Raw genomic sequence first — 23,550 nt, forward strand, 5'->3', positions numbered from 1 at the left:
GAGAGACAGTACTACCTGAGAGACAGTACTACCTGCCTGAGAGACAGTGCTACCTACCTGAGAGACAGTGCTGCCTGAGAGACAGTGCTACCTGAGAGACAGTACTACCTACCTGAGAGACAGTGCTACCTACCTGAGAGACAGTCCTAATTGGCTCTCCCCCTGCCCGGCAGCGGTAAGGGGTCCCCCGATTACATGCTTCGAGCCGGTGAGCCGACGTAGCCCCGTAGGGGGCCATTAGGAACCTAAACTCTGGCATACGGTCGGCGGGGGAGCGGGGCGTCGTAAGTCCTGCTCTGAGCGCCCAATTAGAATATCCTCCTGCCCGGCAGTGGTTAGGGGTCTCCCAGCCACGGGGTTCGGCCCGGTGAGCCGAAACAGACCCGTAATGGTCCGTTAGGAACCTACAGCCAGCCCGGTGGCTGGCGAGGGGGTACAAAACGGGAAGGATTGACAGATAAACTGATGCCGAAGAGCAGGTAACAGCAGAACCCCACGAACTCCCACTGAGAAGGAGACGGATGATAGTGGAGGCTGATGATGGTGGGGCCCACAAATTACCACGAGCAGGGATACAAGTGATAGTGGGGCCCATAATACTCCCACTAATCCGAAAGCGATGAGTGGGGCCCATAAGGCTCCCACTAATCCGAAAGCGATGAGTGGGGCCCACAAAACTCCCACTAATCCGAAAGCGTTGAGTGGGGTTCACGCTGCAATGTGATTTCTGCCCAGTGCTCTGAATGTCAAAGTGAAGAAATTCAATGAAGCGCGGGTAAACGGTGGAAGTAACTATGACTCTGAGAACAGACAGCTACATGTGACACTGACAGACGGACAGACAGACATGGGACACTGACAGACAGCTACATGATTTGTAGCTAGATTTGCTGTGCACAATACTGTACAAATTAGCAGGACATTACATCATTTTGATAACAATCATTACATTTTCAATGAAACATTTGGTACAGAGGACTTACCAATGCGTAGTCTCTCTCCAACTGGCTGACTCCCAGAATGTTCACATCCCAAGACTCTGTCCGGATGTATGTCATTGTCTGTGACATCACATCATTGTGACATCACACGGTACTTGAGCCTATGAAGATGCAGTTTGGGCATTTTCTCTCTATAAGTGTATTGATCCAGTTGAGTTTGGTGGAGCTCACGTTGCAGTATTTACACACAAGCTCCATTTTCACATTTATAAATCAAACCTAATAGTTGTTTGGTGTAGAAACGCTTTACCACTACCATTAGACTCCCTTCACAGGATGATACAGGATGATATACAGAATTATACACCAAGGAAATACACTCCTCGTAAAATACCCCACTTGTCCTGATTTTGTTCTATTATCTCAAAACAATATGTGTTGAACCTTTGCTTTTGACTGAATTGATAGGACGGAGAGGGTTTTGTTTTGTTTTCAAGTTCATGCATATTACTCTAACCTAAAAACACATCGATACAAATTAATCAGGAATTTCTCAAAGTTGGGGGCCTTCTCTGCTGGCCTAATCAGACAATTATATTTGTAAAACCAAACAGAACATGGGTGTGCACATCTGTTTGAAGTCCCCATCACAAACCAAGACATCTAGTCACACCATTCTACACTTTGACAAAACAACTATTTACACAACTCAAATTACCAACCAACTTATCAACCAATCAGAGCAGGGGAGAAACCATTTTAGACTGTTTTTTTTTCTTCAGTAGACATTGTTTGAACAAACATCAAATCCCATACAGTAATGTCTTGGTGTGTGTGTGTGTGTGTGTGTGTGTGTGTGTGTGTGTGTGTGTGTGTGTGTGTGTGTGTGTGTGTGTGTGTGCACTCAATGCAAATGCAAGCTGCAGTGCTTCAAATGACACAGTAACCACATGATAGAGCCAACAGTTGTCAGACATCAGAGTAGCCTAGATGCCACCATGCCAGACAAGACCAAAACAGGACCACAGAATACAGCAACATGCCCACCACTGGACCAGAAAGAGAGAGAGAGAGAGAGAGAGAGAGAGAGAGAGAGAGAGAGAGAGAGAGAGAGAGAGAGAGAGAGAGAGAGAGAGAGAGAGAGAGAGAGAGCACTTTTTGTAAGGTTTTCAATTAAAAACTATTATGAGAAGATTACAATTACAGACAGACAGACAGATATGCATGCACAACATACATAATATTTGTATGGCTTTGGGAAAGAATGTGTGTGTGTGTGAGAGAGAGAGAGAGAGAGAGAGAGAGAGAGAGAGAGAGAGAGAGAGAGAGAGAGAGAGAGAGAGAGAGAGAGAGAGAGAGAGAGAGAGAGAGAGAGAGAGAGAGAGAGAGAGAGAGAGAGAGAGAGAGAGAGAGAGAGAGAGAGAGAGAGAGAGAGAGAGGAGAGCAAACCTAACCACTCTACCTCTAACCACTAACATGACCTAATCAACAAAGCAGTCTTTCAACTTCTTGGTGTGGGAGAGACCATTAACAGTCTGGACTATTAACCATCCTCATCTTCCTGGACCTCAGCTCCGCTTTTGATACCGTGGTCTCCCACCCACTGCTTCTGGACCGCCTGTCCTCCCTGGGGGGTCACTGGTTCTGCTCTGGCCTGGTTGACATCCTACCTGACTGGGAAACAACAGTTTGTTCAGGTCAAACGTCATCCGTCCGGGCTAGCTGCATTTACATAGGGTGTCCCCCAGGGGTCAGTGCTGGGTCCTCTCTTGTTCATCATGTATCTCCTCCCCCTTGGCCAAATTATGCGTCATCACCACATCCATTTTCACCGTTATGCCGACGACACCCAATTATATATCTCATCCAAGCCCACTGCCCTCCTGCCCCCAACCTCCATCATCAACTGTCCTCATGATATTAAAACCTGGATCCCCTCTGCCTTTCTGAAACTCAATGGCAATAAAACAGAAGTCATCAGCTCATAGTCATAGTACCATATGAAAGTCAAAGCCCATGGCTAAGCCCATGGTGTGTGTGTGTGTGTGTGTGTGTGTGTGTGTGTGTGTGTGTGTGTGTGTAGCCTGGGCCTATGCTGCAGGGCTCCCTCCATCCCAGAGGTGCAGGACCAGGACGTGTCTCACTCTGCGTCCAGCAGCAGCAGCTTGGCCAGCGTGGTGCAGGAGGACGCCCGGGGACAGCAGGTGGGTGTCCGTCATGTGCCTTTCTACACTCACAAGGGCCGTGTTCCATTTCTACACTCACAAGGGCCGTGTTCCATTTCTACACTCACATGGGCTGTGTTCCATTTCTACACTCACAAGGGCTGTGTTCCATTTCTACACTCACAAGGGCCGTGTTCCAAAATGCGTTCTTGCACTCTTGCTATCTAGACTATATCTATACTTGGTATACTCTCTAGTCTAGATAGACTATATCCTGTCATGTGACTTTGTTTGTGTTGTGGTGCTATTTCTGTCTATGTTGTGGGCGTGTCTCAGGAGAGTTTATCGTCGGCGGGATCGCCCCACCAGAGAGACTCCTGGGAGGAGGACACGACGGGCCAGGGGGGCGCTACAGGTGAGTGGGAGAGTCATGAGGGGAGGCGAGGAGTCAGGAGGGGAGGAGTCAGGAGGGAAGGGCTCCAGACAGGTCACATGGAATGGAATGAGGAATGGTATCAAACCTCACGTGCGTGTCTGACCCATTCCTCATTCTTTTCTATGCATAATAACAGTGAGCCCGTCCTCCGATTTCTACCTCCACCAGCCTCCCCTGGTGTGTATCAGTGTCTCTCTCAGGTGCAACATAGCATTTCTCTGCATCATTACCCATCATGCCCATCTGTCAGTCTGCCGAGGACGTCGTTCAGCAGTAGTTAGAACAACGTTGTTTAATTAACGTTGATTTTCTCCCCAGTGACCTCATGTCCCCTGGAGGCTGAGGCCGGGAGGTCCGAACCCAGAGGGGCGGAGGACCAAGCCAAGACAGAACGCTCCCAGGAGTACAAGTCCTCGTCGGTAAGATCTTACCTAGAGAGAGACCAGCCAATAGGGAGTCTCAGAGAGACCGGCCAGTAGGGAGTCTTATTGCGCTGCTCGTAGAGCTCCTCTGTGATTGTCTGAGGTGACGTGGGTCACCAGAGTAGTTTATAGTAGTAGTTAGAGTGGTTTATCACCATTGTAAGGTAGTAACATCAGATATGCTACATGCTAACATAGCTAGCCGTATTGTAGCAGTAACATCAGATATGCTACATGCTAACATGCCCAATTGTCTCACTTATGTAGTCACTTGTCTTAACTATTGTCACTTTATTTATCTTGACTGATGTTGCCTTTAATGCCTGTAATGTGACCTAACAATACAACTTGAAACTTGAAAAACTAGCTAGCTGAACTGTACAGTTCTGTATCTCCATCAAGTGTTGTTCTGTTCATCTAACTATTGTCTGGTTTTAACCTTCTTCTCTCTCTGTCTCTCTCTGCCTGCCTGCCTGTCTCTCTCTCTGTATGTTTGTATGTCTCTTTCTCTCTATGTCTGCCTGCCTCTCTCTCTCTATGTCTGCGTGCGTGCGTGCATGCGTGCGTGCGTGTGTGTGTGTGTGTGTGTGTGTGTGTGTGTGTGTGTGTGTGTGTGTGTGTGTGTGTGTGTAGAACTGTTAGCCTCTCCCCATTGATGCCTCCATGGAGATCCATCAGCAGGTCAGATATTGTGTTCTGTTCACAACTAGCCTTCCCTGCATTTTCCATGGAATTTCACAAGGTCTTGACCAGGGAAATTGCCTGAGCGGATTTCCCTTGAAATTACGTTCACACATGCCCCTTACCAGGTACATTCCATGGAATTTAATGGGAAAGCTCTTATGTGTGAATGAGATTTCTGTCTGTCTGTCTGTCTCTCTCTCTCTCTTTCTCTCTGATGACCTCTGACCCCTGATCTCTCTCCTCACTCAGCATTCCCATAAGCAGCGCCCCCTGCTGGAGACGAGGAGAGACGCAGATGAGGAGGAGCAGAGCTAGAGGCTCCGCCCACCCGCAGGCAGGCAGGCAGGCAGACAAACAGACAAACAGGCAGGAAGGCAGGCAGGCAGACAAACAGACAGACAAGCAGGAAGGCAGGCAGGAAGGCAGGAAGGCAGGCAGGCAGACAGACATGCGGACCTGAGAGGAGGATGATGGAGGAGTGTTTAGGAAGAGCTGCTGTCTGCTCCTGGTGTTACTGTCTCTCCTGTATAGCCTATTGGTTACTTGGTGACCTGTTGTCGTGCCAGGCTTTGTATTTAATTCTGTAACTGTGGGTTAGGTTTTATGTTGATTAGTTTTAGTGAGTCTTTAGTCTTCCATCAGTTGCTGCTTTCTGTCACCATGACCACCATCTGTCCAACGATGACATCATGTCACCTGAGAAGTGTCTGACAGTGATGTCTGTTCAATGCTCGTCTCCTCTCAAACCTGTGTTGAACAACAACACACATATTGACTTACTTCCTGTATTGAAACAAAATGATTTCCGTACCTCGCCATTGGCCCATCCTGTAGATACACAATCGCTGGTTCCTGATTGGCATGATTCCCTCGTCACCTGACCACTGATGTTTCCTGAGCTTTCTGACGCAAAATGGCTGCCGCTGCGTCACCTAGGTGGTAAGGTGACTCCCCCCTCTGTGATGTATATAAACACCTCTATGGTTCTCTATCATGTGAGCTACCACACACACACACACACACACACACACACACACAGCAGACAGCCTACGCGCCAATGACTGACGTCTGTCGTCTTCTTATGTTTTACCACAAAACACGTGTTTGATTTGAAGCTTTAGCATTATAACTGCCAATGGCCTCTGGCCCGAGCATAGATTACTTTTTCTTGTGATGACTGATGGATAGATGATTCACTTACTTCGACAAATGTATTTGTTGTAAGTCGCTTTGGATAAAGGCGTCTGCTAAATGCCAAACATTTCTCACACTGTCAAACAACAAGTTCAACAAGTTCAAGTTCACACAAGTTCAAATCCTAACTGGGAACACCATCACTAGTGTGCTCTTGAGCAAGGCACTTAGCCCTAAATTACTCCAGGGAGACTGTCCCTGTAATCTGTAATTATAATTCACTTTGGATAAAAGCGTCTGCTAAATGGTTATGTAAATGGAATCCTGTTCTGAGGCAGGGGGGGGCCAGTTCTGATGTCTGGTGTGTTTGACAATGTTTAGTCCTGACACAACAAACCTGATGTGTTACTGGAGAGGAATGACACTGGGATTGATGATTAATGATTCTGATGGAAGCAGCTTGGGGGGGGGTCACGTAGAAGGTCTGTGGTCGGGGGTCCCCCAGGTAGAAGGTCTATGGTGGGGGGGGGGGGGGGGAGGGGTCCCCCTGGTAGAAGGTTTATGGTGTAAATTAAAGTAAATGATGAGGTACAGTTTATTTCAGTGAAATGAAAAAGCAGAGTTTCAGGTCAGTTGTGTTTATTGTCAGTGCTGTTACTATAGAAACATTCTCATACATAATTCAATGTCAATCTTTGACTTTAAGGATAATGAATCAAACCAGTCACAGTCCTGAACATCGCCTGCTTCTCCTTCAACACTGTGGTCAGGATTCAACTCAACGTCTTAAAGCATATCAAAACTTAAAAGCATAATTTACTACACCCTTATATGTCCGTTCCCAGCAGTCAGCCCATCAACAACAGACCCAGTCTGCCATGTGCTTGATTCTGATGAATGTATTTCTGTTGTCGTTGATGTCCGCTAAGCCCTTGTTCAGAAGTCTTGTTTGTAAATATTTATTGCTTTTCACCCTTTTTGTAAATAAAGCCAAAACATGTTTAATAAAGATGAAGGGCAAAACACAGAACTGCTGTGGTGTTTGTCTAAGACTGCTGCTGTAGTCCATTTTGAGCCCTGAGAAGAACTCTAACTAAAACTCCCATCAACACCCACCACCCACCACCCCCCCCTCAGGGTTCCTGGTTCCACCATTTGAAGGCGAAGGGTTCACGGCGGACGTTGGACCCACAGTGCACCTCCCCCAGCAGCTGGTGGTAGGATGCAAAGTCGTCTATGAAGGTGCAGCTGAGGCCCAGCGCCTCCATCAGGGACGTCATCTCAGCCTCCAGGGCACAGCGGCCGTCCACCTGGGGCCCGAACGGCTTAGGGATGCCCAGAGACTGGCCCAGGACGATCATGTTCACCTGGGGGGGGAGAGGGTCAAGGTTAGGGTTAGGGATGCCCAGAGACTGGCCCAGGACGATCATGTTCACCTGGGGAGAGGGGGGGGAGAGGGTCAGGGTTAGGATCAGGGCTGGGGTTAGGGATGCCCAGAGACCGGCCCAGGACGATCATGTTCACCTGGGGGGGGGGGGGGTGGACAAGGTCAGGGACAGGGTCCCGGCTAGGTCAGGGCAAGGTTAGGGCTAGGTCAGGGTTAGGGCTAGGTCAGGGTTAAGGCTAGGTCAGGGTTAGGGCTAGGTCAGAGTTAAGGCTAGGTAAACGGTACCATGTCAGGGTAGTAGGCCACGGCTCTGTTGTCCTCGATCACGTGGAACAGGATGGGCAGGTCGATGATGTCATCATCCACCAGACCCAGCTCTCTCTTCAGGACGTCCCGGTTCCAGTCGATACAGCCCTGGGTGGGGGGGGGGCGTAACCATGGTTACAGTTGATACAGCTCTGGGGGGTAACCATGCTTACAGTCTATATAGCCCTGGGGGGTAACCATGGTTATAGTTTATACAGCCCTGGGGGGGGGGGGGCATGGTTACAGTCAATACAGCCCTGGGGGGTAACCATGGTTACAGTGTGAGAAATGGGGGGAGGGATACTAATCAGTATGTGTAGCCCTTGGGGAGGCTGGTGGAGGTCGGAATCGGAGGCCCGGCTAATTTAAGGCATAGAATGGAATAAGGAATGGTATCAAACACGCGTGATAGGTGACACCATTTCTTATTCCATGCATTACAATGAGCTCATCCTCCTGTGTCTACCCACAGCAGCCTCCCCTGGTGTTCTACCTCCCCCAGCCTCCCCTAGTGTTCTACCTCCCCCAGCCTCCCCTGGTGTTCTACCTCCCCCAGCCTCCCCAGGTGTTCTACCTCCCCCAGCCTCCCCTGGTGTTCTCCCTCCCCCAGCCTCCCCTGGTGTTCTACCTCCCCCAGCCTCCCCTGGTGTTCTACCTCCACCAGCCTCCCCTGGTGTTCTACCTCCACCAGCCTCCCCTGGTGTTCTACCTCCCCCAGCCTCCCCTGGTGTTCTACCTCCACCAGCCTCCCCTGGTGTTCTACCTCCACCAGCCTCCCCTGGTGTTCTACCTCCCCCAGCCTCCCCTGGTGTTCTACCTCCCCCAGCCTCCCCTGGTGTTCTACCTCCCCCAGCCTCCCCTGGTCTGGCCTCATGTCTCCACCTGAACATAGTTGTTCTCCGCCTGGAGCTTCTCATCCTCCAGGATTTCATCCACCGTCACCTCTTGTTCCTCTCCCAGACCTGAGACACACACACACACACACACACACACACACACGCACATGGTTATAACAAGTCTACAGTAAACATGCAATCACCAGGACGTTGTCTTCTGATTGGTCCAGTTTGCTGCTTAGTGCTTCCAAGGTGTTATTTGAAGACAGCTCATTGGCCGCAGCCTCGCTTCCAAACTCTCAACTCTATGGAAACCCTAACCTTAACTAGCTCTATGGGAACCCTAACCTTAACTAGCTCTATGGCAACCCTAACCTTAACTAGCTCTATGGCAACCCTAACCGTAACTATCTCTATGGCAACCCTAACAATGCGTCATTCACTCTGACCCCTAACCCTGACCCAAACCCCTAACCCAAACCCCTGACCCTGAACCTAACCCAGACCCTAATCGCTGAGCCTAACCCCTGACATTGACTCTGACCTTGACTCTAACTCTGACTCTGCTCTCTAACCTACCGTCAAACATCCTGGCTTGTCCGTGGCCGTCATTCTGTAAGCCTCTGAATAGTTTGTAGCCTGCGTCTGGGCTGGCCAGCAGCAGCCGGAATCCCTGGACACACACACACACACGCACACACACACACACAGAGAGAGAGAGAGAGAGTCAGGACACAATGACAACACTGGCTGTGCGCTTCATTAGAATTCCTGAGAGCTTAGGTCTATCACAAACACAGAGCAACACAGGGCAGCGATACAGCTCTAGAGGCCAGTGGAGGCTATCGGAGGCCAGTGGAGGCCAGGGGAGGCCAGCGGAGGCCAGCGAGCACGCGCCCAAATCGAGAATTTCCAAACCGGACTTCTGTGAACATTGATGACACAAGCCTGATTCTCATTCGAGGAATCACTTGAGGCTTGAATCCCAATCGAGAGTTGCCTGAACGAGGCTTTCCTTTTAATCGCGAATATACTAATCAACGTACGTGGAATACCCCCCTGATCTCCACTTTAACCTCAGAGTCGTTGCTTGATTTCCAATCCAAATGTTTGGAGCGTAGAGGCGAAAGAAGAGGAGACGCTTCCCTGTCCCGTTACTGACACAGCGCGCTTTGTGTCCTAACCAGAGGTTGTTTACCTTTCTGTCAGGAGCGGGAACAAAGGTCATGAACTCGTCCACATGACCGACCAGGAGCCAATCAGAGAAGAGGGCGATGGGCTCCTGGACCTTCTGGGCCCAGAGGAAGTCCTGGACCGTCTTGGTCATATTCCGGCCCTGGGTCGCCCTGGAGAGAGAGAAAGAGAGAGACACACACACACACACACACAGATCTGTATCTGAATGTGTTCCAATTCCAACACTTATAAATCATTAAGATATTTATAAGGGAGTGGCAAGGCAAGGCAAGGCAAGGCAAGTTTATTTGTATAGCACATTTCATACAACAGGGGCAATTCAAAGTGCTTTACATGCATTATTTAAAAATACAGCAAGAGGAGCATAAGAAAATAAAAATTACAATGAATAAAAGCAAATATAAGAAGTAAATAGATAAAACATTTAAAAAGACAATAGTTAATGGAAAAAAGACATTGATAGAAGTGTTTGTGTTTAATCATAACTGGTGCAAAACATGAAGGTTTTTAGCTTAGATTTAAATATTTTAAGGGTTTGGGCCTGTTTGATTTCTTCAGGGAGTTTGTTCCAGGAGCATGCAGCAGCGTGACTGAAAGCTGCTGCACCGTGTTTTGTTTTTACTCTTGGAATTATTAGCTGATTTGTCTCAGCTGACCTTAGGGACCTTGCGGGAATATAGGGTGGGAGGAGATCTGATATGTATTTTGGTCCAAGACCATTTTGTGATTTGTATGTAATTAGGAGGATTTTGAATTCAATTCTCTGAGAGACTGGTAGCCAGTGCAGGGATCTCAGGATTCGTGTAATGTGTTCAAATTTCTTTGTTTTTGTTAGGACCCTAGCAGCGGCGTTTTGGATGAGCTGCAATTTACGAACAGCTCCTTTAGATAGGCCTGTTAGTAGACCATTACAATAATCAAGTCTACTCGAAACAAATGCATGGATGAGTTTTTCAAGGTCTTGCTGTGGCCAATTTATGAACCAAACCAACTTATTGTCTCCTTCAGTAACAGTCTACACTCACGTGGGGAAGGCCACCCCTATGATGATGCGTCCCAGGGGGTAGTTCTTGCCGTTGACGGTGACGGGAGGGCTGACCTCCAGGTTCCCAAACGAGTCCAGGCTGCTGACCTCCTCGTTCCACGCTACCCGGGTCACATAGCCGAAGTCTGGGCCCTGAGACACACCGCACACACACACACACACACACACACACACACACACACACCGCACACACACACACACACACACACACACACCACACACACACACACACACACCACAGGGGAAGGTTCAGACATGACAGCACAACAAGCCCTGACAGACTTTTGCTGAGTTCAGCATTCTGTAGGATCAAGCAGTGTGTGTGCGTGCATGTGGTGTGTGCGTGTGTGTGTGTGTGTGTGTGTGTGTGTGTGTGGTGTGGTGTGTGTGTTGTGTGGTGTGTGTGTGTGTGTGGTACGTGTGTGTGTGTGTGTGTGTGTGTATGTATGCGTGTGTGTGTGTTTGTGTGTGTGTGTGGTGTGGTGTGTGTGTGTGTGTCACCAGGAGGACGTCATAGGGGAAGTCCTGCAGCTGTCCATCTCTGGGCGAATCCAACACCACGGGAAAGCTCTGGTGAGGAGAGTCGATGTAGCCAAACTCTATCTCATCCTACACACACACACACACACACACAACACTCTAGTTATTGCATTGCACTGCACTGTTGACGAGGAGCTAGCTGCCTGTCAGCATTTCTGTGCATAATAAATAAACTTTGATTTGATTTGTGTTGATCTACTCAAATGAACAAGAGAACATGAAAGAGTACACATTATGGAAGAGCTGTGACTGCGTGTGTGTGTGTGTGTGTGGTGTGTGTGTGTGGTGTGTGTGTGTCGTACCTGCATCCAGCGGTCGCCTCTGTTCATGTACTCATGACAGACCTTCAGCTTGTAGCCACTGCTCTGGACCAGCTTCCTCATGCCTTTCAGAAACTGGTAGTTATCTGACGTGCTGGAGGGGACCCAGAAACACTGGTCTCAGCTACCATCATCATGATCATCATCTTCATCATTATCATCTTCATCACCATCATCATCACCATCATCATCATCATGGTCATCATCACCAACATCATCATTATAACCGTATCATTATCAACGTCATCATCGTCATCATCATCTTCCTCAGCTCTCACCTGCAGACGAACACCTCTACAGGGTTGAGGGTGTTGGGTGTCATGATCCAGGGAGCCACCCTGAACACAACCCTGTCTGTGAAGATGGGCGTCTCTGGGAAGCCCTGAGGAGAGGAGAGGTGAGGAGAGGAGAGAAGAGGAGAGGAGAGGAGAGGAGAGGAGAGAAGAGGAGAGGAGAGGAGAGGAGAGGAGAGGAGAGGAGAGGAGAGGAGAGGAAAGGAGAGGAGAGGAGAGGCGAGAGGAGAGGAGAGGAGAGAAGAGGAGAGGGGAGAAGAGGTGAGGAGAGGAGAGGAGAGGAGAGGAAAGGAGAGAGGAGAGGAGAGAGGAGAGGAGAGAAGAGGAGAGGAGAGGCGAGGGGAGGAGAGGAGAGGAAAGGAGAGAGGAGAGGAGAAGGGAGATAAAGAAAAGTAGCAGCAGTCAATAACCCTTCATCTTCATTAAAAACATGACCTTTCAGCCTGACATCACTTTTTACTACACAGTCAGGGACTACAAACCCAAGGGGAATGGTTTACCTTGGGAGGGGGGGGGGTATCTACAGGGGGGGTATCTATGGGCTGGGGGGGGGGGGGTTATCCCAGAGGGGGTCCCTACTTTGGAGCTGGGCTCCAGCAGGCTCAGACTGATGCTGATGAGGCCCTGGAAGTCTTTATCCGGGAAGCGGAGGCCCTCCACATACAGGCTCGTCTCTGCGCTGCCGCCCTGGTACGGAACCTCCCGAGACAGGACTTCGCTGCTCAGCACCAGGGGGTAGTCCTTCACAAAGCTGCTGAAGAACAGGTTCCCTGAAACAGCCAAGCACACGTGGGACTTGTAGTTTCTCAACTTTCAGGTTCAATAACACAAACAGTCATGGAGGATGTTCAGTGATGTTCAGTAATCAGTGATGTTCAGTGATGAACAGTAATCAGTGATATTCAGTGATAATCGCGCCTCTTCAGACTTCAGCTGACAGGAAGAGGATAGATCAGCCCTCCTTTGATTGGAGGACATGAACAGTAGAATAATAGTTTTTCGGGGTGCTGCTCACTCACTCAGGGTGTGGTGGATGCCGGTCGTGCTTCTGGTTCTGAAGACCCGGACGTTCTCTGCGTCGCCCTGGGAGATGTGCAGCATCAGCTTGTAGCCCTCGGGCAGCCGGGCCGGGCCGCTAGTCCGTAGAACCATCAGAGACATGTCCTTCAGATCTGAACAGAACCATCAGAGACACGTCCTTCAGATCTGAACAGAACCATCAGAGACATGTCCTTTAGATCTGAACAGAACCATCAGAGACATGTCCTTCAGATCTGAACAGAACCATCAGAGACACGTCCTTCAGATCTGAACAGAACCATCAGGGACACGTCCTTCAGATCTGAACAGAACCATCAGAGACACGTCCTTCAGATCTGAACAGAACCATCAGAGACACGTCCTTCAGGTCTGGAGGAACATGCATGTTACTGGAGGAGGTAGGAGGTAGGGGGTAGAAGCTAGGGGGTAGGGGCTAGGAGGTAGGGACTAGAGGGTAGAAGCTAGGGGGTAGGGTATAGGAGGTAGGGGCTAGGAGGTAGGGAGTAGGGGGTCCACTCCCTTGATACTGTAGGGCGCCACACTCTCTCTCTTTCTCTATCTCTTTCTGTGTGTGTGTTTCTCTCTCTCTGTCTCTGTGTGTCTGTGTTGATTCTACGTTTTTTCCCACAATCTATCAGTCAGCAATCCCAGATGACAACTTAATGACAGTGTGAGATACAGCGAGACACTCCTTCCCCCTCCCTCCCTCCATCCCCCCCTCGCCACCATCACTCCCCCACCCCCCCAGGCATCCCACTAAAACTGCTGTTTCTCTCTGCTGACTCTACATGCTCACACACGCTGCTTCTCTCTGTCTGTCTGCTGACTCCACTAGGGAGCGAGGGGGAGGGAGGGAGGGAGGGAGGGGTGAGGGAGGGAGGGAGGGGGTGGGAGGGAGGGAGGGAGGGGGTGGGAGGGAGGGACGGAGGGGGTGAGGGAGGGAGGGAGGTGGTGAGGGAGGGAGGGAGGGAGGGAGGGGGGAGGGAGGGAGGGAGGGAGGGGGAGGGAGGGAGGGAGGGAGGGTGGGAGGAGGGAGGGAGGGGTGACTACTGTGGCGATCCTACCTGAGACTCTGGTGACCTCATCCTGCTCGCTGTCCCGTCTCTTCGCATAGGTCCGTTCAGAGTCACAGTTGACCAATAGGACGGCTCCGTGTCCATTAGGACCCCACTTCCATGACCCCTACACACACACACACACACACACACCGTTTTTGGGAACCCTTTCCACAGAGAGTTCTACAGGGCACCAAAGGGGTTCCCCTGCAGGGACAAATGAAGAACCCTTTTAGGGTGTGTTCTCACTAGAACATTTGCTTCACTTGGAATCGGAGTTTAGGATAAAAGTCGCTTTGCTCTGCGTCGTTTGGAGCTGTGAGAACGCGCATTCGAAGTCGCTCTCAGAGCAAACAGCCGACAGATGCTCTGCTTGAAAAGGGTGGTTTCGCTCCGATCGAGGCTGTCCATAGGAAAACAACAGCGCATGCGTGTTGATCTGGATAAGAGCGGGACTAACGGGCAATTTTTTATTTTTCTGACCAATCAACTACCACGTCTGTTGCTTCGATTGCGTATGTTACTTCGTTTACATAAAGGGCTGTGAGAACGCAAATCAGAGAAATTATTTATGCAACAATGTTGCAAACTCATCCACTTGCTCCGGGTCCTGATTCGGACTTTCATGTGAGAACATGACCTTAGAACCCCTTATTTCTAAGAGTGTGTACCCAGCACTATGTCATCCTTCCTGACAGTGTTAAACAGCAGCAGATATAAACAGCAGATATAACACAGTTGTGTCAGATCAGCGCCTCCCTGTGCCGCATGATTAGATTTGCTGCTGACTGGAACAGAAAAACCCCTCTGAGGAACGCAGTGATCTACCAGAGCATGAAGAGTCATCTGATCACTACAGCACCGCTATTCATTACAGAGACCGGCCTCCGCTGCAGCTGCAGACAGACAGGCAGGCAGGCAGACACAGACAGACAGAGAGACAGGCAGACAGACAGACAGGCAGATAGACAGACAGACAGGCAGACAGGCAGACAGGCAGACAGGCAGACAGACAGGCAGACAGACACAGGCAGCACAGTTCATGGGTTCATGGCTGCACAGTTAGAACAGACAGACAGACAGACAGACAGGCAGGCAGACAGACAGACAGACAGACAGGCAGGCAGGCAGACAGACAGACAGGCAGACAGGCAGACAGGCAGGCAGGCAGAGAGTCAGACAGGCAGACAGACAGACAGACAGACAGACAGACAGGCAGACAGGCAGGCAGGCAGAGAGTCAGACAGGCAGACAGACAGACAGACAGACAGGCAGACAGACAGGTGAGCTCACTTTGTTGGGGTTGTTCCTCTCCACCTGGCCGTCTCGATCAGCGTCCACGTCCAGAGAGACCTCTGCAAGAGAGACCCGTCACTGACTCTGACCATGTGACCTCAGTTCTGAGTCTTTCATAGACAAAATAAGCCTGAGTCGAAAGCTGATGTCAGTAGTCTATAGGGAGCAGGCCAGGTTACGTACCCACAGCAGTCAGGTGGAGGACAGCCTTCCCCAGCACGGCCGCCTGCTCCCCGTAGTACACCACTGACAGCTGGGACACAGACATGCCGTGGACACACCCAGAGAGCAACATGGTTCAACAAGTTAGCAAAAACAACAACAATAGAGAGACACATACTTATTCATATCAGGGGAGGCTGGTGGTGATAGAAATCAGAGCTCATTGTAACGCATAGAAAGGTGCGTGTTTGACACCATTGCTAATTCCATGCATTACAATGAGCCCGTCCTCCTATTTATACCAGAGGCCCCTGGTGCATATTATTTCACTGCCTGTCTGACTTCACAGGTACTGGCTGATCAAAAGTCCCCAGGAAACCCTTCTGTGTCTTTGTGGTGAAACTTAACCAGGTCTTGAATGCAGTGTTGAATGTTCTCTGCTAGGGCTGGTAGCCGGTGGTATTATCTAAATATTATTATCTCCAGGTTGGAATGCCAGTGGAGGAGAGAGCTGTCGACACTTGTGTCGTTGGTCTCATTTCCATATTAGCTTGCAGCGTGTTCTCATCTCCAGTCTGGGTGTTTGGATTTGGGGAGTTTGTGTCTGGAGGAAGAAGGGTTCAGAGGTTTCCTGGGCTGGATTCCATCCCAGAAAAAGTTGTTCTCTCCAAATCTTCCTTCCTTGTTCATTCCACTCCACAGCTCTGGTGGGAGTGGATGGGTGTAGGCTGCACAGTTAGAACTATCAAGCGACCATTATTCTATTAGATCTGGGATGGGGATGTGAACAAGGGCCGATTGGAGGGAACAACTTTCTGGAATGGAACGCGGCCCGGGTCTAGTTTCTGGCCTGGTTTCTGGCCTGGTTCTGGCCTGGTTTCTGCCTGGTTCTGGCCTGGTTCTGGTCTGGTTTCTGGCCTAGTTTCTGGTCTGGTTCTGGCCTGGTTTCTGCCTGGTTTCTGGTCTGGTTTCTGGTTTGTTTCTGCCTGGTTCTGGCCTGGTTTCTGGCCTGGTTTCTGCCTGGTTCTGGCCTGGTTCTGGCCTGGTTTCTGCCTGGTTTTGGCCTTGTTCTGGCTTGGTTCTGGCCTGGCTTACCTTGCTGTCATTCTCTGTCTCGCTGGCAGAGTCCATGGTGATGAGCAGCGCTGAGTTCCCATTAAGGGGGGTGGGGGATGGCCCATCCGTCTGGGGGGGTGGGGGGGTCACCCTGAATTGCACGGTGGGGCTGGACTGTACAGAGAACGACGTGGAGGTGGGGGGGGCACTCCTAGGGGCAGTCATACAATGAACACAAACAATTACACAAGCCTGTACTTTGTTTCTTTGTTTACACAAATAATACAAGGCTCCCCCAGAGGTGGGGGGGGGGGGGGGTACAACACACAGGGCAGGGAACTAGCAGCAGAGAACAGTTCATAATGTCCTATTTCAAGAAGCAACAGGTGGCAGTGATGGCTCTAGAGTTACACTGCCTACAGTCATGGAACACACATGACATCTTGGACACGCCTACAAACTGACTCATACTCATCACCAGAGGGGCGTAACCCTAACCCTAACGACACATATTTCTATTCTCTAATTACAGAGGAAGCTAAAGGCAATGAGCACAACCGCACTGGGAGGGAGGGGGCGTGAAGTCAAATATTTGTTTGAAAACTGTCTGGAAGTCAAATCTTTGTTGGAAAACTGTCTGATCTCCGTCTGGTCTGGTCTGGTCTGGTCTGGCCTGGTCTGTGTCTGATCTGGTCTGGTCTGGTCTGGTCTGGGTCTGGGTCTGGGTCTGGGTCTGGTCTGGTCTGGGTCTGGGTTTGGTCTGGTCTGGGTCTGGGTCTGGTCTGGTGTGGGTCTGGGTCTGGTCTGGGTCTGGGTTTGGTCTGGTCTGGGTCTGTTCTAGGTCTGGTCTGGTCTGCTCTGGACTGGTCTGCTCTGGTCTGGTCTGGTCTGCTTTAACACCACACCTCACGCTAGCGACACCATAATAACATTCCTAGCATCCATTTGTTGCATTGTTATCAAGTGTGATTGAGATAACGACTCACTTAAAACATAGTTGTATGTACTCTAACTTGTAGGAGGGCTGGGCAGGTGTCAGGTGTCACCGGGTCTATAAGCTACATTATAGACATTTATTTCTGCCAATACCGCCCATACCATCTCCACTTGTATTTCAACATTATTATATTCACTCAGGTTTGTTTAATAAGCAACCTCGCACACAAGCATCACTTCATCAGGACCAAACATCAGTAACATGTCTGAGGGTCAGGGTTAGCGTTATGGTCTGAGTTAGGGTTATCATCTGTGACACAGAACTCTGAATGTCTGTGTCATAACCGCTTATAACACATTCAGATGTGACCTGTATCTCTGACTGAGGATGGAGGACAATGCCTCTGACTGAGGGTGGAGGACAGTGTCACATGAATCGACAGTTTGCTAACAAAGACAACTCTGTGGGGCAGACCGGCGTGACGATGAAGACTCCCTCTGCCTGCCTCCCCTCTGAATACCAATGACAGCCTGACACACATCGCTCTGTTCTCTGGGGGACGCGGCTGTCATCCTACACTCTCTGTTTGGACAATCAAAGAGCTTCAATCACAACAAAGTAGCCAATACATTCCACGAAGTGGAAAACTTATTCTAAAAACAACATAACTAACCACTTCAAAAAAAAAAAAAAATGTTTTTAAATTAAGACATTAACCATTTTCATGTTAAAACATTCCAATCTCAAGTCATACTTGGATGACCGAAGGACCGAGGATCAAATCAACACGTCGACATTGCCATAACATGCAGTGTTTCTAAACATTATTTGATTTTTATGATTTGATTTTTATTAGGAATTTACAATAGAATCATTAACGCATCATGACACTAAGTAATGTCCAGAGGATAGCAATTGAAAGCATTATTTAAAACACTTATTTCCAATGTGTACCAGTCTTATTGGTAACATGTACCAGTCTTATTGGTAGACAGACAGAACCACAGATCGTTGCCATGTTCTGGAGAACCGAGCCTACCTACCTGTCCAGGTTCACGGTCAGTTCCGTCCCCACCACACACACGACCTTGGTGGTTTTGCCATATTCAATTCTGAGCGTCCGAGGGTGAACGGTAACGGTCTGCATCATGGACCGGGTATTCTAGCCTGGTATGATTAGAAATGTACCGCTATTCCTTCGTTCCCTGTACATCGGACAGTCTACCCCTCTGGTGCTCAGCTGATTACGGACGGAACAGGTGAATGATGTCAGCCTGAATGGTGATTGGTCAGTAAAGGCTCTGGCGTAACCAGCTGTCCCTGAGACCACCCGTAGATGTCACCATAAACCAGCTGTCCATACTGTAACTACTGTAAATCCAATAATAGGCTTTACTATTTTAAATGCCAAAACGTTTACATTTGTTTGCGTTTAGGCTACTATTCTTTTGAAACTCTCGTGTCTTGCGTGTAATGTTTCTGTTCATTCATTTTTGTTCACTTGTTCACCTGCAGCCAGCGACTACAGACATGAACGTAGAGACACATTCTGGAGAGATATCGTGAGCTTAGAATGATAAGGTTCTATCTCCGTTTAGAATGAGCAAAATTAACCTCAAAGGTTCTATCTCCGTTTAGAATGATAAGGTTCTATCTCCGTTTAGAATGAGAAGGTTCTATCTCCGTTTAGAATGATAAGGTTCTATCTCCGTTTAGGGTAGTTCAGAGATATTGAGCGTCAAAGTTTTTACATTCCATTATGTTTTGTGAGATGGAACCTTTGTATTTTATGAATTACTAACTCAAAAATGTCAACATTTTAAAAATATAATTGACAAAAATGGAGATAGAACCATATAATTCTAACGTCGCGATATGCCAAAGCGGAGACACCTGAACAATTATATTTCTAATTCCCACGTCACGACTGCGGGGATAAAGATGATGTGTTGGTTTGCAGCTATAATGGGGAAGTCATTTTTTGTAATGTCTAACGAGTTAATCTAATAAGCCTTGGCTTGGTGCATGTTTTTAAAGTGGATCAAGTAAAAAAAAAAAAAAAAGCCTTTAAGAATGAGTCTATAGCCAGAAGTGATGACGTAGGCCCCCTACCTGTTTAGATGAACCCTCAGCTCGGTTCCGACCACGCAGAGAGCCCTCTGGGTTCGGTCGGTGTCCAGACGCAGGGTCCGCTGGTAGAGGCTCTGCGGGGGGCCGGGGGCTTTCCTCTTGTGACGCTGGAGGAACGCGGGCAACCCGGTCTGTGAGACCTGCTCCTGGGTGAAGTCCATGGTGCTGGTGGCGGCAGAAGACTGCTCCAGGGAGGCATCCATGGTGAACAGACTGGGTGGTGTTGATGGATGAGACCTTTTCCTGCTTGTAACTTGAGGACACCGCCTCCACAAGCAGACATGCACTGACTTGAGCTTGAGGAGTCGCTGGAGCAATCCTCTCTCTGCATGTCGGTTCAGCTCTTCTCTCACGGTCACATGAATGAATGAATGAATGAATGGTCTTTATTGTCATTAATACAGTACAGGTACCATACAACGAAATTTGGGAGGGGGGGCTCCCCTGGTGCTTGGAAAAACATACTAAGAACAAGAAGGGAAAATAGCTGGTTTACATAAGGCTATGTACACTATCCACTATTACTATACTATACAAATAACACTGTGCTGTATGCTATGCTATAAATATCCTAACATTTCCTATCTCTGAACCTCATGTTGTCATATTGAGGGTTGTCATATTGCACATAGTGTTATTGCACATTCATCTGATCTGGGACAGTTATAGGATGTTCTTCATGGTGTCAGGCGCGGAAGACTAGTGACTTCATACTGGCCTACTTGAATTTTCCCATGAAATTATGGTTGTGGCAGTAATAAATCACACCAGACAGTGATTCAGATTAAGATTCAGATAACGTTTATTGCCATTACGCATACACATATAGGAATTTGCTTTGGCGTTACAGTAAGTGCGTTTATACTTTTGTCACGTGTATACATAAATACAAAAACATATATTTGTGACAGGAGTTGATTTTGTTTGTTTATTTGTTTATTTATTGGAAGGATCCCCATTAGCTATACCCATAGGCATGAGCTACTTTTAGTGAGGTCCACATTTAAAACATACAACAAATAACATTTAACATATAAAATATTATTGTTATGAAGGCCCACAATTTAGAGCCAGTTAGTTTCCCCAAATCAGCCCTATTTTGCCCCTGTTATTTCCTTAATTATTTTCCATACTATTCATGTACGTTTTCATGAAGGTGTATGTATTGTTATTGTAATTGTATAAGTTCTGTCTTAGATTTGTTTAGTATTGTGCAAGCGCCAGATTAGTGGGCGTGGTTTGATTGGCGTACGTGACCGGATGTATGATTGGCGTACGTGACCGGATGTATGTTCGGTTGGTATATATAGCGACGGAAGTGGTCTGTGCGTGAGAGTGACGAGAGTGAGAAGAAGAAGAAGAAGCTTCGCGGGAACGTGCTCAAACCAATGTGACAGCTCTGTGTGAACTTTCTAGCTAGCCAGCCAGGTTCAGGAAGTTCGCTCAATAAAGTCGCTCTTTCTTCTGAATGTCCAGGGAACTGTGAGCCGTACGGAGTTTAGTGAGTTAACAGCGCTAGCCCAGTTTAGCTGTGTCCCCGTTAGCCAGCCTTGCTAGCCGCCGGCTGCTAACGTTGGCGCATAGCGAGACCCAAGCTGGACAGAGCCGTCGCCTCCACGAGGTGGATTGCGACCGACCGCTGACTCCACCGGAGCTGACCGTGGACCACCGGACCTGAGCCATTCACACATCGTCGTTTGCTACGAAGACGCCCCTTTCCCTTCAAATTGCAACGTCACTCCCCCCCCCTTGTCTGCTGCCTTCCTCGAGTCACATGCGAGCTCCAACCAGGCCTCAACGCGCTCATTTCAGTCCGGGACTCTAAGCCTTTTCAGGCCAGGTACTGTGTGTGAGTGAGTGAGTGAGTGTGTGTGTGGCCGGCGGGGAGGGAGTATATTGGGATGTGTATATAATTTGTATAAATAAATGTGTTTGTTCATATTCGATACATTGCTGTGTGTTTAGTTGTCTGTTAGCTAATGCTAATGCTAATGTTAATGCTAATGCTAGTAATGCTAGTCTAAAGGGTTGCTGGCGCCCCCTGCCTCTATCCTCCTACACTGCCGATTTAGCTCAGAGTTAGTTAGATAACCAGCCCTTCCTAAATTCTACAGTCCTTTAGCTACTCCCTGGTTACAATTGGTCCTTCGAGCCGGATAGGTTGTGTAGTGATAGCATGGCTGAGCGCAGCCAACCAGACAAGACAGCCATCAACGAGCACCAGCCTGAGGATGAGATGGCAGAACAGCAGGGTTTTGCCGTAGAAACGGAAGAGCAGGAAGGAGAGGCCCGGTCTGACAGCGCCTGCGGGCGGAAGAGGGAGGGCCTCAGCCTTAACGATCTGCCTCCCAGTACGGCGCGCTCGAGACCTAGCTCCTGCCGTTCAGTGGCTTCCTCCCGGTCCAGGGTTTCCGTGGGCAGTTCTGCCTCTGGGGCGGATAGCATGCACTCCAGAGGGAGTAGTGCCGCGCTGTCAGAATGTATGCGCCAACAGGCCGAGATGGCGTTCGAGCGGGAACGCCTCCAGTTCGAGCGTGAACGCCTCCAGATGGAAGGAGCGGAACGTGCGGCGGAGAGACAGCGCCAGGAGGCGTTAGAGAGGGAACGTGCGGCGGAGAGACAGCGCCAGGAGGCGTTAGAGAGGGAACGCATCCAGTTCGAGCGCGAGCGCCTCCAGATGGAGGGGGCGGAACGCGCGGCGGAGAGGCAGCGCCAGGAGGCGCTAGAACGTGAACGCCTCCAGATGGAGCGCGACCGCCTCCAGATGGAGAGAGAGCAACTGCACGCGGAGAAGATGGAGGAAGTGATGCAGATCATGCGCGACGTGTGCATCAGCAGAGCTCCGTCGGCCCGTAGCTCCAGAGCATCCTCCGCACGGCCCTCTCGAGTGCCATCTCCTGAACCCCCCGCCGATGGCTCCATGACCCCCGCCATGACTGTCCAACTACAGGCCCAGCTGACCACCTTGGAGGAAGAGGACCAGGGACCCGACCGCTACGCGGCCCAGAGGGAGCCAGCGTCGCTGCCCGGGAGGGGAGCCATTCCCCAAGAGCGTAGCACACCCCTAGGTCCTCCAGTGAACCAAAAGGCATGCAGGCCGGACACCCAGACCGTCACTCCAGCCCCGATCATCCACTACAGGATGTTTCCCCAGGTGGAGGGACCCAAGTTCCCCTTCTTCAAGGACGAGGACAGGAGCCAGTATGTGGAACTACGCATCTGCCTAGACACGCTCTTGGACGACTCCTGCTCAGAGTCCTACAAATATGCGATTCTCCTTCAGCATGTGAGGAACCCCAGAGCCCACAACATGGTTCTGGCCCATGCCTCCGCACCGACACCTTACACCAGAGCGCTCGCCGACTTGGATGCCCGCTACGGTCGTCCCTGGAACCACGCCCTTGCTGAACTGCAAGCCCTCGAACAGCAGGCCCCCATCAAGGATGAACGGGCGCTGGATGACTTCGCGCTCCGCGTGCACACCTTGGTTGGAATGCTGAAGACGCAGGGCCCAGCTGGCGCCAGCGAGATCACCAGCACCTCCAACGTAGAGCGGCTGCTCCGCAAGATCCCACGCTTCCGGCAGGAGAGGTTCCGGCGACAGCAGCGCGTTCGTAACCCCGGGAAGTTGGGTCTGAGCATGGCTGCCTTCGCGGAGTTCCTACTGGAGGAGGTGCATGACACCAACGTAGACGCCATGGGTTACGCTGAGCCGAAGAAGGAGAGGGAGAAGGGAGACCGCTGGGACAGGCCGAGCTCGAACAGAGGACGCTCAGTAGGAGTGCTGCACACGGAGGAGGAGCCTCGGAGAGAGAGGAAAGCCCGACCTGAGGGAAAGGATTCCTCTCAACCCCCTCAAAAGGGACGGAGAGGTCCACCGCCATGTCCGTACTGCACCAGCGAGCACTGGTTCAATGAGTGCAGTGACTTCAACAACCTGAGTACCGAGGCCAAGCAGAGGTGGCTCGAGGAGAACAAGAGGTGCTGGAACTGTGGGCGCGACCATCTGGCTAAGAACTGCACCTTGAGGAGAAAGTGCAACCGCTGTGAGGAGGTCCACCTCAACATCCTACACGAGGTCTCCCTCGCCAGGTCCACGGAGGGCACCAGAAGCCCTAGGTCCGGTAGCGCACCGGAAGAGGAAACACCTGTCTACTACCTAGACCC

At 50.0% G+C, this 23,550-nt stretch overlaps 2 protein-coding genes across 2 annotated transcripts in view; one reads left to right on the forward strand and one right to left on the reverse strand.

Annotated features, from left to right (window-relative positions):
* LOC308170949 (rap1 GTPase-activating protein 1-like) overlaps positions 1–4,963 on the forward strand; it is a gene marked incomplete at both ends in the record, with an annotated part of 33,716 nt that extends 28,753 nt beyond the window's left edge. Inside the window, 4 exons of the mRNA XM_080545803.1 lie at positions 3,025–3,145; positions 3,443–3,521; positions 3,861–3,961; positions 4,898–4,963. Of these exons, the coding sequence (XP_080401929.1) occupies positions 3,025–3,145; positions 3,443–3,521; positions 3,861–3,961; positions 4,898–4,963 (367 nt within the window). The remainder of the gene's footprint in view (positions 1–3,024; positions 3,146–3,442; positions 3,522–3,860; positions 3,962–4,897) is intronic.
* A 1,460-nt stretch (positions 4,964–6,423) lies between these two features.
* padi2 (peptidyl arginine deiminase, type II) lies at positions 6,424–19,586 on the reverse strand (the record flags this gene model as incomplete). The annotated part of the gene is made up of 16 exons (XM_080545804.1): positions 6,424–7,149; positions 7,455–7,583; positions 8,358–8,437; positions 8,891–8,984; positions 9,510–9,657; positions 10,534–10,685; positions 11,055–11,162; positions 11,396–11,507; positions 11,692–11,795; positions 12,286–12,476; positions 12,726–12,878; positions 13,812–13,929; positions 15,096–15,157; positions 15,282–15,351; positions 16,356–16,527; positions 19,366–19,586. 16 exons carry the CDS (start codon positions 19,584–19,586, stop codon positions 6,916–6,918), a joined length of 2,148 nt encoding a protein of 715 aa, XP_080401930.1. The 3' UTR covers positions 6,424–6,915.
* Between the last annotated feature and the right edge of the window lie 3,964 nt (positions 19,587–23,550).

This window comes from Nansenia antarctica (genome assembly GCF_963989245.1).
Source record: "Nansenia antarctica genome assembly, chromosome: 15".
Lineage (NCBI taxonomy): Eukaryota > Metazoa > Chordata > Actinopteri > Argentiniformes > Microstomatidae > Nansenia > Nansenia antarctica.